Genomic DNA, 14,014 nt, shown 5'->3' with positions numbered 1-14,014 from the left:
CACTGGGATATCAGCTCTCTTAAGGCATTCCAGGTTTGCTTGGGACCCAAGAAGTCACCTCTGAAAGGGGCGTTAGTCAAATGCCTTGACACTCTGTCCTGGTGGCTCACATAGACAGGAAGCCAGTCTATGTGAGCCTTCTAGAACATTCCCCAGGGACAGTTATCCTTCCTATGTTCTCCACAGTTTCAGGAGTGCTGATAATGGAACCTGAGTAGATCCCAGGCCCCAAGAAGCCCAGCTTTCAAGCTGTGTTGTATTAAAAGAAACAGATAAGCAAGACAATGTAATTGAGATAAATTCTGATCTGTATTTGCATTTTTCAAAGACTGTTAAAGATGATGGACTTCATTACCTACAGTGATATGTCTTAAAATCTTTTTCCCTTCATATTTTATAAATAGACATATTATTTATCTTTTATAATTTTTAATTTTTAATTTTCTTTGGTACAAACTCTAGGATAGATATTTTATTTTAGAATAGTTTTAGAGTTACAGAAAAGTTGCAAAGATAGGACAGAGAGTAACCTACCACATACCCTTCAACCAGATTCTTCTTTTATTAACATCTTACAACAATATGGTACATTTGTCACAACTAATGAACCAACATTGATACATTAGTAACTAAAGTTCACATTTTTTCCTTAGTTTTTACCTAACGTCCTTGTTCTGTTCCAGGATCCTATTTAGAATAATATTATATTTAGTCAAAATGTTTCCTTAGGCTCCTCTTGGCTGTGACAGTTTCTCAGACTTTCCTTTGTTTGATGACCTTGACAGTTTTGAGGAGTTCTGGCCAGGACTTTTATAGACCATCCTTCAATTAGGATTTGTCTGATATTTTTCTCATGACTGATCATGTGTTTTGGGGAGGAAAGACCACAGAGGTGCTGCTGTCATTACATCATTTAAAGGGTACATCCAAGTGTTAACCTTGATTACCTGGCTGAGGCAGTATTTGTCAGGTTTCTCTCCTGTAAAGTTATTTATTCTTTTTCCCTTCCTTTTTTTTTTTTTTTTTTAAGATTTTGTTTATTAGAGAGAGAGAGCACGCACAGGAAGGGGTAGGGAAGGGGGCAGAGGGCTGAGCAGACTCCCTGCTGAGCACAGAGCCCCACATGGGACTCCGTCCCAGGACCCTGACATCATGACCTGATTCGAAGTCAGACACTTAACCAATTGAGCCACCCAAGTGCCCCTCTTCCCCGCTTTCCAGGCTGTCTGTCTTGGACAGAAGTCACTACACCTGGCCCACGCTCAAGCAGTGGGGTGTTATGCTCTACCTCCTTCAAGGCAAAGCATCCACATAACTCTGAATTCTTCTCTCTGGGAAATTGGTCTATCCTCTCCCATTTACGTCCTTATTCAATTGTTGTTCATATTGGCCTAGGCCCCCTCTGTGTTTTTGTGAACCATTAACTACCATTCGTTTCAGATTCTGAAATCTCTCCCTGCTCTCAAAATGGCTCTTCCTGTGCCATCTCCTCTCTCCTCTTTCCTTTTCTTCCCCATGAGTTTCCCCACCCCTCTATTCTCTCTCTCCCATCTCAGCCCTTCCCTGCTGGAATCTCTGGCCCAAGTTCAGCTGTCCTCCCAACTGATTACCTTATGTACCTGAGAAAGAATTGGTGGAGAAAAAGAGGAGAGGCAAGGCGCAAATGCCATGAGTTAGTAGACTACTTTAGCAGTTGAGGGGATGGAAGGAGGCTGTGGATATTTCATGCCTTGATTATTTGGTTTCTCTTATATGTATATATGTGAAAATGATTTCTAAACAGCTTGTATGAGAGACTGTGTGAAGAACACTATGGGTATCTCATTCATACCTCAAACTACTTATCTTTCCTATATCACAGATGAGAAAATGGAGGCTTGGTGAGATTACTTACCCAATATCATAGTGTTAATAAATGGCAAAGCTGGGGTTTGAAGCCATCTGGCTCCAAATGTGGCATGCTTATGGGCTGATCTGAGATGTATTTATAATCCTACATTCCCTAGGAAATGAAACTTACCCCCTAGTTCTAAAAACATGAACGGTACTCACTTCGGCAGCACATATACTAAAATTGGAATGATACAGAGAAGATTAGCATGGCCCCTGCGCAAGGATGACACGCAAATTCGTGAAGCGTTCCATATTTAAATAAATAAATTAAAAAAAAAAAAAAAAAAAAACATGAACGTGGGCAGTCCCGGTGGCCTAGCGGTTTAGTGCTGCCTTTGGCCCAGGGTGTAATCCTGGAGACCTGGGATCAAGTCTCACATCAGGCTCCCTGCATGGAGCCTGTTTCTCCCTCTGCCTATATCTCTGCCTCTCTCTCTTTGTGTCTGTCATGAATAAATAAAAATCTTAAAAAAAAAAACAAAACATGAACATGGAGTATTATAACACATTTGTAGTCTCAGATTCCTTCTATAGGGCTTTTGCTTTAACAGCCTCGATTTGTGTATAGTTAAACCTTACACAGTCTTGCCCTTTTCTTCCACTGAGCTGTGTCTGTTTTCATTTCATGCAAAGCAAAGTCACTTTAGAATTTCAGGCTCTGGGATACCTGAGTGGCTCAGCAGTTGAGCATCTGCCTTCAGCTCAGAGCATGATCCCGGGGTCCTAGGATCGAGTCTCCTCAAGGAGCCTGTTTCTCCTCTGCCCGCGTCTCTGCCTCTCTGTAACTCTCATGAATAAATTAAAACTTAAAAAAAAAAAAAAGAATTTCAGACTCCATTTGTATTTCATTCTTCTTTCTCTAGAAATTAATATGGAGAAAACTGTCTCTGTGTTAGTTTTCTATGTGCTATGTAACAAATTACCACAAACTTAGTGGCTTAAAACAACACCCATTGATCAGCTCACATCCCTATAGACTAGAGGTACAAGCATGGCACGACTCTGCTCAGGCTGTTGCTAGGCTGAAGTCTGGGTGATGGTCAGGTTGCATTCCTTTCTGGAGGCTCTGCAGAAGAATCTCCCTCTAAACTCATCCCAGTTGTTGATGGAGTTCCGTTCCTTGCAGTTCTGGGACTGAGGCCTCCATGCACTAGTTGGCTTTGGGCCAGGGGCTGCCCTTGGCTACCAGGGTCACCTACAGTTCCTTGCTCTGCAGCTCCTTCCATTTACCCTCTCATGCTTTGAATCTTTTCCTTCCTCTGACTAGGACCTCTAGACATGGATTGGTAGGGTTCATGTGATTAGACTTACCCAGATAACCTCTTCTTAAAGTCAATGATGATACATAATAATATAACCTAATCACAGAAGTAACACCCCAACATGTTTATATTCTCAGGTATTAGACAGGGTGTGTACATTAGGGAGTGGAAATCTCATGGGCTTCTTAGAATCTGCCTATCACAGTCTCCATTCCTTTATTTATTCACATATCACATATTTACATGTGGAGCACCTCCCTGTGTCCAGCATAGTTCCAGGAGTTGGAGCTATAGTGGCTAACATGACAAACTTGGCCCTTAAAGCTTACCATCTAGTGTGGTGAGACAGGGGGGTAACCAAGGAAACAATGAAATTCATCCATTAGTGATAAGTGCTCTGCTGAGAATGAAAATAGGGTGGTCTCAAGCATTAGATTGTGTGGTCAGGAAGGGGCTCTCTGAGGAGGTGCCACTTTAGCTGCTTTATGAGATGACACAATGAAAAGGTCCATGTGATTATCTAATATCCACAAGCCCAAGATGAGAGACCACACCCTGTGGTTCCAGAGTTCCTTCTAATCATCTTTAACATATTCAACAAAGAAGCCAATTTTCAAACCACACCCTAAACCACTCTGCACAGTCTTACTCACCCTGCTTTGGGCCCTAGTTGGTTTGTGTAGCTTTCAGCATAGTCTCCTAAATTCCCAAGCAGGAGCTGGGCTGTGTGGCATGACAATGATGGCATGTGTGACTGCATATGCCAATTCCCACAAACATGCTTCTCTTCTTCTCCTCACACGTGTCCTGGAGTCTGGGAGAATATTCATGTGTGAAGACTCCTGAGTGTAAGATGCATTTCACCCAATAAATAACAAATGCTGCCAGGACATCTTTCTGCTTAAAATATACTCCAATGAATATGCATTCCAGTTTCCTGCTTTACTGTATTTATTTTTATTTATTTATTTGACAGAGAGTGCGTGAGCGCACAGAGGGAGAGGGAAAAGGGAAGCAGGCAGGTGCCCCTCCAATTTCCTGCTTTAAATTTGCACAACCTAGGGGTGCCTGGGTGGCTCAGCCAGTAAGTAGTCTGCCTTCGATTCAGGGGTCAGGATCCCAGGGTCCTGGGATTGAGCCCCAGGGCAGGCTCCCTGCTCAGCAGGGAGTCTGTTTCTCCCTCTCCTGGTGCCCCTCCCCACTGCTTGTGCTCTTTCTCGCTCTCTCAAAAAAAAAAAAAAAAAAAAAAGGGATCCCCGGTGGTTCAGCGGTTTAGTGTCTGCCTTCAGCCCAGGGCGTGATCCTGGATACTCGGGATCAAGTCCCACATCGGGCTCCCTGCAAGGAGCCTGCTTCTCCCACTGCCTGTGTCTCTGCCTTTTTCTCTCTCTGTGTGTCTCTCATGAATAAATAAAATCTTAAATAAATAAACAAATAAATAAATAAATTTGCACAACCTAAAGGTTCAGTGAGAACTCCCTGACCCCAGCAGAGTGCAGCCCATATCTGCTCTTGGTACATCATTGTTGAAAAGATTTCTAACTCTCATTGGACACTTTCACAGTTAGGAATGGAGGAGTGTAAGGCTTTGGAACATGTTTATCATCAGATGGTTGGAAACATCAAGCTGCTCTGAAACATACACTGAACAAATACTTCCTGGGTGTTGACCATGTGCCAGGTACTGTCCATACATCAAGATGAACTATTCTAGTCAGTACCTTCAAGAGACTTCCAGTGTCAGGGAGAAGACCAACACGCAGATGGGCTATTGTAACACTGAGGCTTGCTTTAAACCAGCGAGGTCATTTTTTCAACAAATATGTATGGAGTGCTTACTCTATGCCAGGCACTGTTACAGATGCTAGACATACAGGAGTTGAACAAATCAGACATGAATCCCTGTCCTCATCAATCTTTTTTTTTTTTTTTTTAAGATTTTATTTATTTATTCATGAGAGACACAGAGAAAGAGAGAGGCAGAGACACAGGCAGAGGGAGAAACCCGCTCCAAGCAGGGAGCCGACATGGGACTCAATCCTGGGTCTCCAGGATCATGCCCTGGGTTGAAGTCAGAGCTAAACTGCTGAGCCACCCGGGCTGCCGATGTCCATCATCCTAGAAGGGTAGATCATGAAATATATAAATAAGATGGTGATAACTAAATCAATGCTGTGGAAGAAAATAAAGGAAAGGGTGCTTGGAAGTATGGTAGAAAGGGAGGTTATTATATTACTTTAAAGAGCTAAGGGAAGACAGCAGTGAAAAGGTGACACTGGCATGTCATGGGAGGGATGGAGGAGGGGAAGGAGTTATGTAGGGTCTTGCGGCCCATTGTAAGGACTTTGACTTCGACTGCATGAGCTGGGCAGCCACAAAAGGGTCTTGATCGATCAGGGGACTGACATGATCATCTCTCTTTTGCTTAAAATATCTCCCTGCTTGTTAGGGTAGAGGGTAAAAGAGAAGGGGGGCGAGGGGAAATAGACAAGTGAACAGATAATCACATATTCTGGGTGAGACATGATGGTGACCTAGACCAGAGTGATTGCTGTGGAGGTGGTAGAAACATGATTGGCTGATGGGCTGATTGGATGTGGGACTGTGAAGGATCATACCCTGGGCCGAAGGCAGTGCTAAACCAGTGCTAAACCGCTGAGCCACCAGGGCTGCCCTAGTGTTGACATTTTTAAATGTAACATACACACATACATACAAGGACTACTATTCTTTCAGCGAGAAGAGTTGTTCCAAGAATTGAAGATCTTGCCTCCTGGCCTGCAAAGCCTAAAATATTTACCAGCTAGCCCTTTACAAAAAAAGTGTGCTCTTAGTCTAGACTCTAGGGCATCACCATGTGTATGAGTGAGTGAGGTAAAGTAGAGGACACAATTGTGATGGCCAGGTGGCCCAGGATATCAGCAGGGTCATCTACATGGGTATAGAAACCACTAATAATTATGATGGTAGTGTTGGAGAGTGACAGAAAGTTATAAGAATCAAGGAATGAGGGGATCCCTGGGTGGCTCAGCGGTTTGGCGCCTGCCTTTGGCCCAGGGCGCGATCCTGGAGTCCCGGGATCAAGTCCCGCGTCAGGCTCCTAGCACGGAGCCTGCTTCTCCCTCTGCCTGTGTCTCTGCCTCTCTCTTTCTCTCTCTCTCTCTCTATCATGAATAAATAAAATCTTTAAAAAAAAAAAAAAAAGAATCAAGGAATGAGGGGTTGCAACCTGGCAATCTGTAGATGCCTATAGAGGACTGTCACATAGAGGAATCACAGGGGTCTCGTCTGGTAGCAGGAACTTCAATATTCACAATTTAAGGGAGGAGAGAATGGTCTAGAAGTAGCTGGGGGGGGGGGGGGGAGCTAGTCAGTCATTGATCAACCTCCAGGCACCAGTGGTTTGAAGGAGGAATAGAGCCACCCCATGACAGAGCTGCTGGGGCAGCAGAGTGTCCAGAGACGGTGCCCGAGTAACAGTGGCTTGAGAAGAGAGCACAAGAAAAGGGGCAGTTAAGTCAGCCCCCCACTGGCTGAAAGGCTTTGAAGAGGAAGCCTTTGAGCTGAGGCTTGAAGTATTTGTAGGGGTTGGTCGGGTAACAATGGGTGGGATAGGAAGAAGAGAAGGGATATACAAGTATAGGAAAACATGATATATTTGAACACTGACTTGAGAAAGTCACAAATGAACTTCAGTACAGTTGGTTCAAAACCAGTGCAATTAGCTTTGGGTGAAGAGCATTATTGTTTCTTCTTCAGCATCTGTGTGTGGGGGCTTAAAGTAGATTGAGAGCCCCCATGTAGATAGCTAGATGCTCTATAAATGAAAGAAGACACACATTGAACTTTCACACTTGTTACTTCCCCACAGGTATAGTAGAAACTGGTTTATATAAATCTTTATATGGGGATTCATTTATTCATCTTTCCAGCATTTTTTGAGAGTATCTCATCTGCCCAATGCGGTCAGTCATTGGGGATATAGTGTGAACAATACAAAAGCTTCCATTCTCTGAGCTTATAGTCTGTATATAATTACATTGAAGTATGATCAGTGCTAAGACAGGATGTTATTGGTGCTCCCTGCCTTGGCATCTAAACTAAGCTGGGGGCTAGGAAAGAATTCTGGAGATAGTGACGATGTGAGAAATAGGTTGTTGTTAGAACAAGGAATGGGTAGTGGTAGAGAATAATTCATCTGAAGTGATGGCATTCATTGGGTTGGAGGTGGGGGAAACTGCTGTTTAAGGCACTGAAAGACAGAGTGTGGGGAGAGACGGATCTGGAAAGATGATGGGGGCCTGGAGTGGTGTTTCCATCTTCAAGAAGTTTCTGGCAAGTGTTTGAAGTCTTTCTTCTCTCTAGGCTGCAAAGTCCAAGAAGATAGGAACCAAGTCTGTCCTGTTCACTGCTGTCACCTACCTATCAGGTGCTTAATTCTTGTACCTGGCACATGGTATGTACTCCATAATGTTTTGTTTTTTTTTTTTCCCCATAATGGTTTGTTGAAGGAGTAACTGTGAGCCATAGTCTAACTCTCTGGAACTGTTCATTTATCAGTGTAAATAACTTCATTACAGAATTTTTTTTTTCATTACAGAATTCTTGTAAACAAAATGACTAACATGAAAACATCTTGTAAACTGTAAAACATGGTACTTGATTTAAAACTATATTATGTTGCAAATATGTATAATGTAGTACTTCTTTTGTGGCCCTAACAATTGTTTTTTTTTTAGTCTTATTTGCTCCACCCAAAACTCCCATTGTGTTGGAAAAATTATTGTCATGGGTAGTACAAAAGAAACTTGATAGAGAAAAAATCTTCACCAGCCTAATCACTTTCTTTTACCACTTCCTAAAGTGGCTTTTAGCATATTCAGGTTGTTTGTTTTCTGTGAAGTATCAATCAACAAGTAATTATGCTTTGCTCCTGGTTCAGAATAGATCCTACCTTGTTCCTCATTGTGTACTCATCCATCTTCACCAGTGAAACATCAACTCCTTGAAAATAGGCAACCTACATCTTTTGTGTCCAGTATTATGGCTTTAGCTGGTACTTAATCCTATTGGCTGAATTTAATAAAATTTATTATTGAAGTTGAGACTATTCACAAATATAGTACTAGACACTGAATAATTGTACTCGATGCATTAAAATGATTATTGGCTATTACTAAATGCTTCATATACTTTAACTTGAAAGAGAAAAGAATGAAGATTCAGAAATATTGAATTCATTTTTTCTCCAAATTTTCTAGTATTTGTCTTGTTTTAGTTCTACTATGTAATAAGTAATAATAAGATCATTTTACCATCTTCTTTGAGATATGATAATGAAAAGAGTGAAAATGGTGGAAAGAGGGACGCCTGGGTGGCTCAGTGGTTGAGCACCTGCCTTTGGCTCAGGTCATGATCCTGAGGTCCTGGGATTGAGTCCTGTATCGGGCTCCCCGCAAAGAGCCTGCTTCTCCCTCTGCCTGTGTCTCTGCCTCTCTCTGTGTCTCTCATGAATAAATAAAATATTAAAAAAAAAAAAAGCTGTTATTTGCTCTTATGCTTAGCTCTTTAATTTTGACTTAATTACCATATACACAAACGAGTCTCTTGATCCTGCCCCATAAAACAGTTCCCGCAGCTTCTTAGTACTTGTTGCTCCACTCTGCCTGGCTCTTAATCTTGGGGGAGTAAGTTCAGACATTTAGAGTGGCCCAACCATTTTGGAGGAAGAACTCTATGAAGTTAATTTTTAAACAACCCCCCCCTTTTTTTTTCTAGAATTTGAGATGTATTTTGCATCTGTGTCTCCATTTCTCGAGTTTCCTTTCTTTTTTGGTGATAGACCTAAATAGAAAAACCTCTTTGCTGAGGCCTAAAGAACGAGGGGAAGATGCTTTTCGCGTGTGTGGACTGTGGGTTCCTCGTCCCCTCGTAGAGAACTCTGCCATTCGTTCTCACGTCCCATCCGTTACTACAAAATGGGTAACAAATTTGCAAGTTTATTCCATTGACGCTTTTTCTTAATTTTTCTCCTGAACCCGCCTTAATTTCATAGGGCTTGAGTTAACTAAGATTCAGTTCAAACGGCTTTCAAGTTCTGGGTGTTAATAGTTAATGATCGAACATTAATTAAGATTGTTGATCAGTAATAAAGGGCTGTATTGTAGCAAAGGGCCTGAGAAATTGATACCCCCTCCCCCCCCCAGGAACACTTATTATTTTTATGTTCAGCAGAATGTGAAGGTGACAACACTCCCATGTATCTTCCAACATGATGCAAAGACAGATTATTGTCCCCAGTTCGTCCCCATCTTTCAGGTCTCAGCTCAAAACTCACCTTCTCCGAGGGTCCCCATTCCCCAGGCAACCTTTGTGTCAGCGACTTTTTTAAATTTTCCCCTATGAAACAAGCTCACTGATTTATCTCCTGCGTCCCTCCTGCCCCCGGGGACCGTCGAGGGGCAGCTCACTACTACGCCGCCGCGGCGCGCTGCATTTCCCATAAGCGGGCGGACGAGGCATTCTCGCTCGGCTCAGCTCGTTCCCGGGGCGGACGCGACCCGGCTGCAGCTCTGCAGGACTGCGCACAAAGCAGGTCCCAGGCCGGTGCAGACGCCTTCCTCCTCGCCAGGCAGAGCCTCCGACCCAAACCTCACCTTTCCCAGCTCGATTCTCGCTCGAGGAGCGAGGGGCCTGAGAACCTGCCCCCCAACGTGCCCGCCCCGCTCGGAGGGCGCCCGCCGCCGCCGCCGCCGCCGCCACGTCAGCCGGCGCGCGCGACGACAGCGCGCCTGCGCGCGCAGGACCGCCCCCCTACATCCGGGGCCTGGGCGGCGGCGGCGCCGCCGTGCGGGGGTCACGTGGCTCCTTCCTTTCCGTCTCTGGCCGGCTGGGCGCGGGCGACTGCTGGCGAGGCGCGTGGAGCCTCGCGCTGGTTCCCCTTCGTCTCCCCTCCCGGCCCGGGCCACTAAGGAGTTCGCTGACGCCGGGTGAGCCGAGCCTGCCGCCAAGATGCCGGCCTATTTCCAGAGGCCGGAAAATGCCCTCAAACGCGCCAACGGTGAGTCGGGGATCGGGGGCGCGCCGGGCTGGGTCGGCCCGAGGCCTCGGAGGTCGAGGGACCCGGGCCTGCGTCTCGCCGCTCTGCTGCCCGGCGGCGGCCCGAGAGGTCGATGCGACCTGCCAGCCGCCGCCCCGGCCCGTGGTGGGCACGGTCTGCCTTCTCGCTCCGACCGACCGGGGCGGGTGGGAGGCGCGGACCCGGGAACCGTCGCTCGGGGCGGGGGGGGGCTCTTCCTCCCCCCGCCCCCCCCCCCCCCCGCCGCCTCCTGGTGCGTCTCGCGGGCCGCGGCCCCAAGACGGGCTTCCGGGGCCCGAGTTCCTTTCCCCGCTTCTCCGCCTCCGCCCCGCGCCCCAGGCCGCCGGGCCCTCGGCTGCTGAGGCCCCGCGCCCCCAGCCGCCATCTGGGAGTGCCGGGGAGGAAGAAACATGGCTCCCTCCCGGGGACAATGCACGCGAGAACCTCGACTCCACCTCCTGCCGGCGCCGGGAGCCGGGCAGTCCCACCCCCGGCCCTCCCGCGGGCACCTCCGCCCCCCAAATCCAGCGCCGCGCTTTGCTGGGTCAGGGTCCACTGACCCTTTCCCCCAGTCCCCGCAGCTCTGCCGCGGAGACACTGACCCATTTAACCTGTTATCTGTTCTTCCTGGCATTGACTGTCGCCGCCCCGAAGCCTATTCTAAGCCGCATGAAGTTGGAACAGAGTTAATACCGTGAGAGAGAGACTTCGAGTTCTCTCTTAAAGATAACGAAATTGAGGCCTGGAGAGAGAGAGAGAGAGAGAGAGAGAGAGAGAGAGAGAATGTTTACCCAAGGTCACTCTGGGAGTTAGTTGTTGAGCCAGGAGACTGGAACCGAGGTCTCTAGACTTCCAGATCAGTCGTCTTTTTTTTTTTTTTTCTCTTCCCCCTCGCTGCAGCGGCTACTGCCTGCGATTTTTATTTCCATGTGTGTTTAAGCTACAGGCCCTTTAGGGAAAACTTGTGCCTGTACGGGTCTGTTTAAGAGGCATTTATTACGTTGGCATTATGGGGCTGCAAATGTATCATGCATTGCTCTGGTCTTTAAAAAAAAAAAAAAAACAACTTTCTCTCGTTTAGAGTTTTTTAAGCTCAACAATTTCTAAGTGTGTAGAGCGTCCATAGCTCTTATTTTCACCTTCCTCTACCTAAACAAGCTTTGGGTCTTAAGCCATGCTGTAGGTTGTTACACTGTGTCTCTTAGAGATTTATGTTTATGAAGTTCTATTTGTGGACTTGTTTGAAAAATCCCTCTTGGGAAAAATTGGCCAATTTCAGTCAATACATAAAATGAATACTCCTGATAACCTATCAGGACTAAAGGTTACTTAAAAAAAATTTTTTTAATAACATGTCATTTTAAAAGTAGCAATTTGGGGATTAAGAGTGTGAAATTGGGTAATTCCATATTATTTGGATTCGAGTACAGCGTCTGTCTTAAAGTCATTTAAAACTACAACTTAGATCTGATGGCTAGTCATTTTAACCAGTGATCTAATGGTTAAAATAGGCAAGAATTAAGGACGTTAATTTCTAGGAAAGAAAATAGATTTAAGTGGAAATTTATCACTACAAAATGAACTGTAGTAAAGTTAATTTTTTTCTTATGTTTAGAAACTTAAGATGGTATATAGAGTGACTTGGATTCAGTTACTGTTCTAATTGCTATTGTAGATCTGTTTTACAGTCATTTGCTTTACTGACAAGTGTTTTTCCCATGCTAATAGGCTGAAGCACGAGATCTTCATAGCCTAAATATTACACTTTTGATGTGTTCAGGCCTTGTTTCTTTCATCACTCCTCCCTCTGAATGGTCATATAAGCTTAGTATGTCAGTAATTTTTTTAAATTAGAAGGGTTTTTGGATGTGTGACATCTTAAATCTTTTTTTCACATTTTCTAAGTTGGGAGAAAGCTTCTGAAATGAAAGTAGGCAACGTGAGCAAGGGGCACCCTGGCGGGGGTTGTGTCGGTTTTTTAAAAGGCTGTACTGACTCCTTGCTGCGGTCCTTTTAAAATGTAGGTTGGGTGTTTCTGTAGTAGAGGGCTTAGCATTCAACTAGTAATTTCTGTACCTTTGATCTTGTGAATGAGATTCTGTTTGTAAGTGTTAAAAGTGAGCAGAATGTGGATGACACACGGCACTGCTTACAAAACTAGGATTATAAAAGCATATTCCATTCAATAGAGATAATCTCATTTTATGTCAACATTTTATCTATACCATTTGTAGCATCAAACACATTTAGAATTAATCCATTGCATTGTCTTAATAAAATGTGAGTAAATTTAAGTTGAATAGTTCTCCAGGTAACTCTGAATCTGTAATTCAGAACAATATTTTTGGAGACGATTATAGTAATCATTCAGGAAGATGAGAACTTGGCCCAGCAGTTAGCGGCAAGAAATTCATACACTGAAATCATTTGGAAAAAGCCCCAGATTATGTTGTTAGTTCTTTGGAATTAATTGCTCCTGATCTTGTAACAGCCTTTTAATTTTGATTCTACCAGTGTTTTATAAAGTTGTTTGAACTCACAAATTGTGTAACACTGTAGCTTATCTACTTGGTCTGTTGTGCAAGTAAGCTAGTAATATTGAAGGACAGACCTAAATTTTTTCGATACAGTTTGCCATTGTGTCTGAAAGGAAAACTCAGAATGCCCATCCTTCTAGTAATAGTTTATAATTCCGGATTTTAATCTTTATTTCAAGAATATCAATTTGGAAATGAACTTTTTTTAATGTTTTTTTTTTTAAATTTTTATTTATTTATGATAGTCACACACAGAGAGAGAGAGAGAGAGAGGCAGAGAACACAGGCAGAGAGAGAAGCAGGCTCCATGCACCGGGAGCCCGACGTGGGATTCGATCCCGGGTCTCCAGGATCGTGCCCTGGGCCGAAGGCAGGCGCTAAACCGCTGAGCCACCCAGGGATCCCCTGAACTTTTTTTTTTTAACATTGCAATGGAGCCTTTAACATGTGTTATTTCTTTCTAGCCTCAAAACCTTTTTTATCCCTTATTAGATAATTCAGAGGAACTACATTCTCCTTGTATGTAAATTAGGGTAAAGACAGGAACTCACCCTCATGGTTTATAATAACTTCCTATTGCATTCTTTTTCCTTAAAAATAAAAACATGGGCAGCCCTCAGCAGTTTAGCGCCGCCTTCAGCCCAGGGCCTGATCCTGGAGACCCAGGATGAGTCCCACATCCGGCTCCCTGCATGGAGCCTGCTTCTCCCTCTGCCTGTGTCTCTGCCTCTCTCTCTCTCTTTCTGTGTCTCTCATGATTAAATAAATAAATAAATACATACATACATACATACATCCTTGCCTTGGTATCGATGTTTGCCTTCTTTCTTGGTGATGGTAGAGGTGTCTTATAAAAAATAATATTTTAGTGCATATGCTTTGGTTTGTTTGAGCCTACTGTTTCAGACTTTGACAGTGGAATTTGGAATTTAAATTTTGATTGACTGTTTAGGAAGTGAAAATTACCTTTAGTTCTATACCTAAAGAAGATTTTTTTTTATTTTTTAGAATGATCTTAAGAAATCACACTCCCCTATTTAAAAATAAGAGATTGGGTAGGTGAATTATTTTTAGACAGTTTATTATTTTTGTCATCACCACGCTGGGGCTAGCTGTCAACTTTAACTCCATTTGTGCCTGTTCTATGTTACAAGCATTTTGACTGATTATATACAATATAAATTCTCAATGTAAGACTGGGAATTGGATATAATAGATTGTTTTGATGCTGCTGCTGTGCTATT

At 44.1% G+C, this 14,014-nt stretch overlaps 2 protein-coding genes and 1 non-coding gene across 5 annotated transcripts in view; 2 read left to right on the top strand and 1 right to left on the bottom strand.

Annotated features, from left to right (window-relative positions):
* The window catches only part of DENND10 (DENN domain containing 10), a 40,884-nt gene extending 30,970 nt beyond the window's left edge, over positions 1-9,914 (bottom strand). Inside the window, exon 1 of one of the 3 annotated variants that reach the window (XM_072740214.1) lies at positions 9,812-9,914. Coding sequence is in view for 1 of the 3 variants with exons in the window: in XM_072740208.1 (XP_072596309.1) it covers positions 9,493-9,658 (166 nt within the window). In the remaining 2 variants the exon portion in view is untranslated. Of the gene's footprint in view, positions 1-9,492 lie in introns of all 3 variants that reach the window. The other 2 variants (XM_072740213.1, XM_072740208.1) reach the window with 2 other exon arrangements.
* LOC112918314 (U6 spliceosomal RNA) lies at positions 2,045-2,151 on the top strand. Its single transcript, XR_003234666.2, has one exon. It is a non-coding gene; the product is annotated as a U6 spliceosomal RNA (small nuclear RNA).
* A 6-nt stretch (positions 9,915-9,920) lies between the features above and the next one.
* The window catches only part of EIF3A (eukaryotic translation initiation factor 3 subunit A), a 37,013-nt gene continuing 32,919 nt past the window's right edge, over positions 9,921-14,014 (top strand). The window contains exon 1 of the mRNA XM_025994267.2: positions 9,921-10,215. Within this exon, the coding sequence (XP_025850052.1) occupies positions 10,167-10,215 (49 nt within the window). The 5' untranslated portion in view covers positions 9,921-10,166. The remainder of the gene's footprint in view (positions 10,216-14,014) is intronic.

The sequence above is a fragment of the Vulpes vulpes genome, chromosome 15, assembly GCF_048418805.1.
Source record: "Vulpes vulpes isolate BD-2025 chromosome 15, VulVul3, whole genome shotgun sequence".
NCBI classification, from domain to species: Eukaryota; Metazoa; Chordata; class Mammalia; order Carnivora; family Canidae; genus Vulpes; species Vulpes vulpes.
The sequence above is the reverse complement of the archived record's forward strand: the minus strand, read 5'-3'. Positions and strand labels throughout refer to the sequence as shown.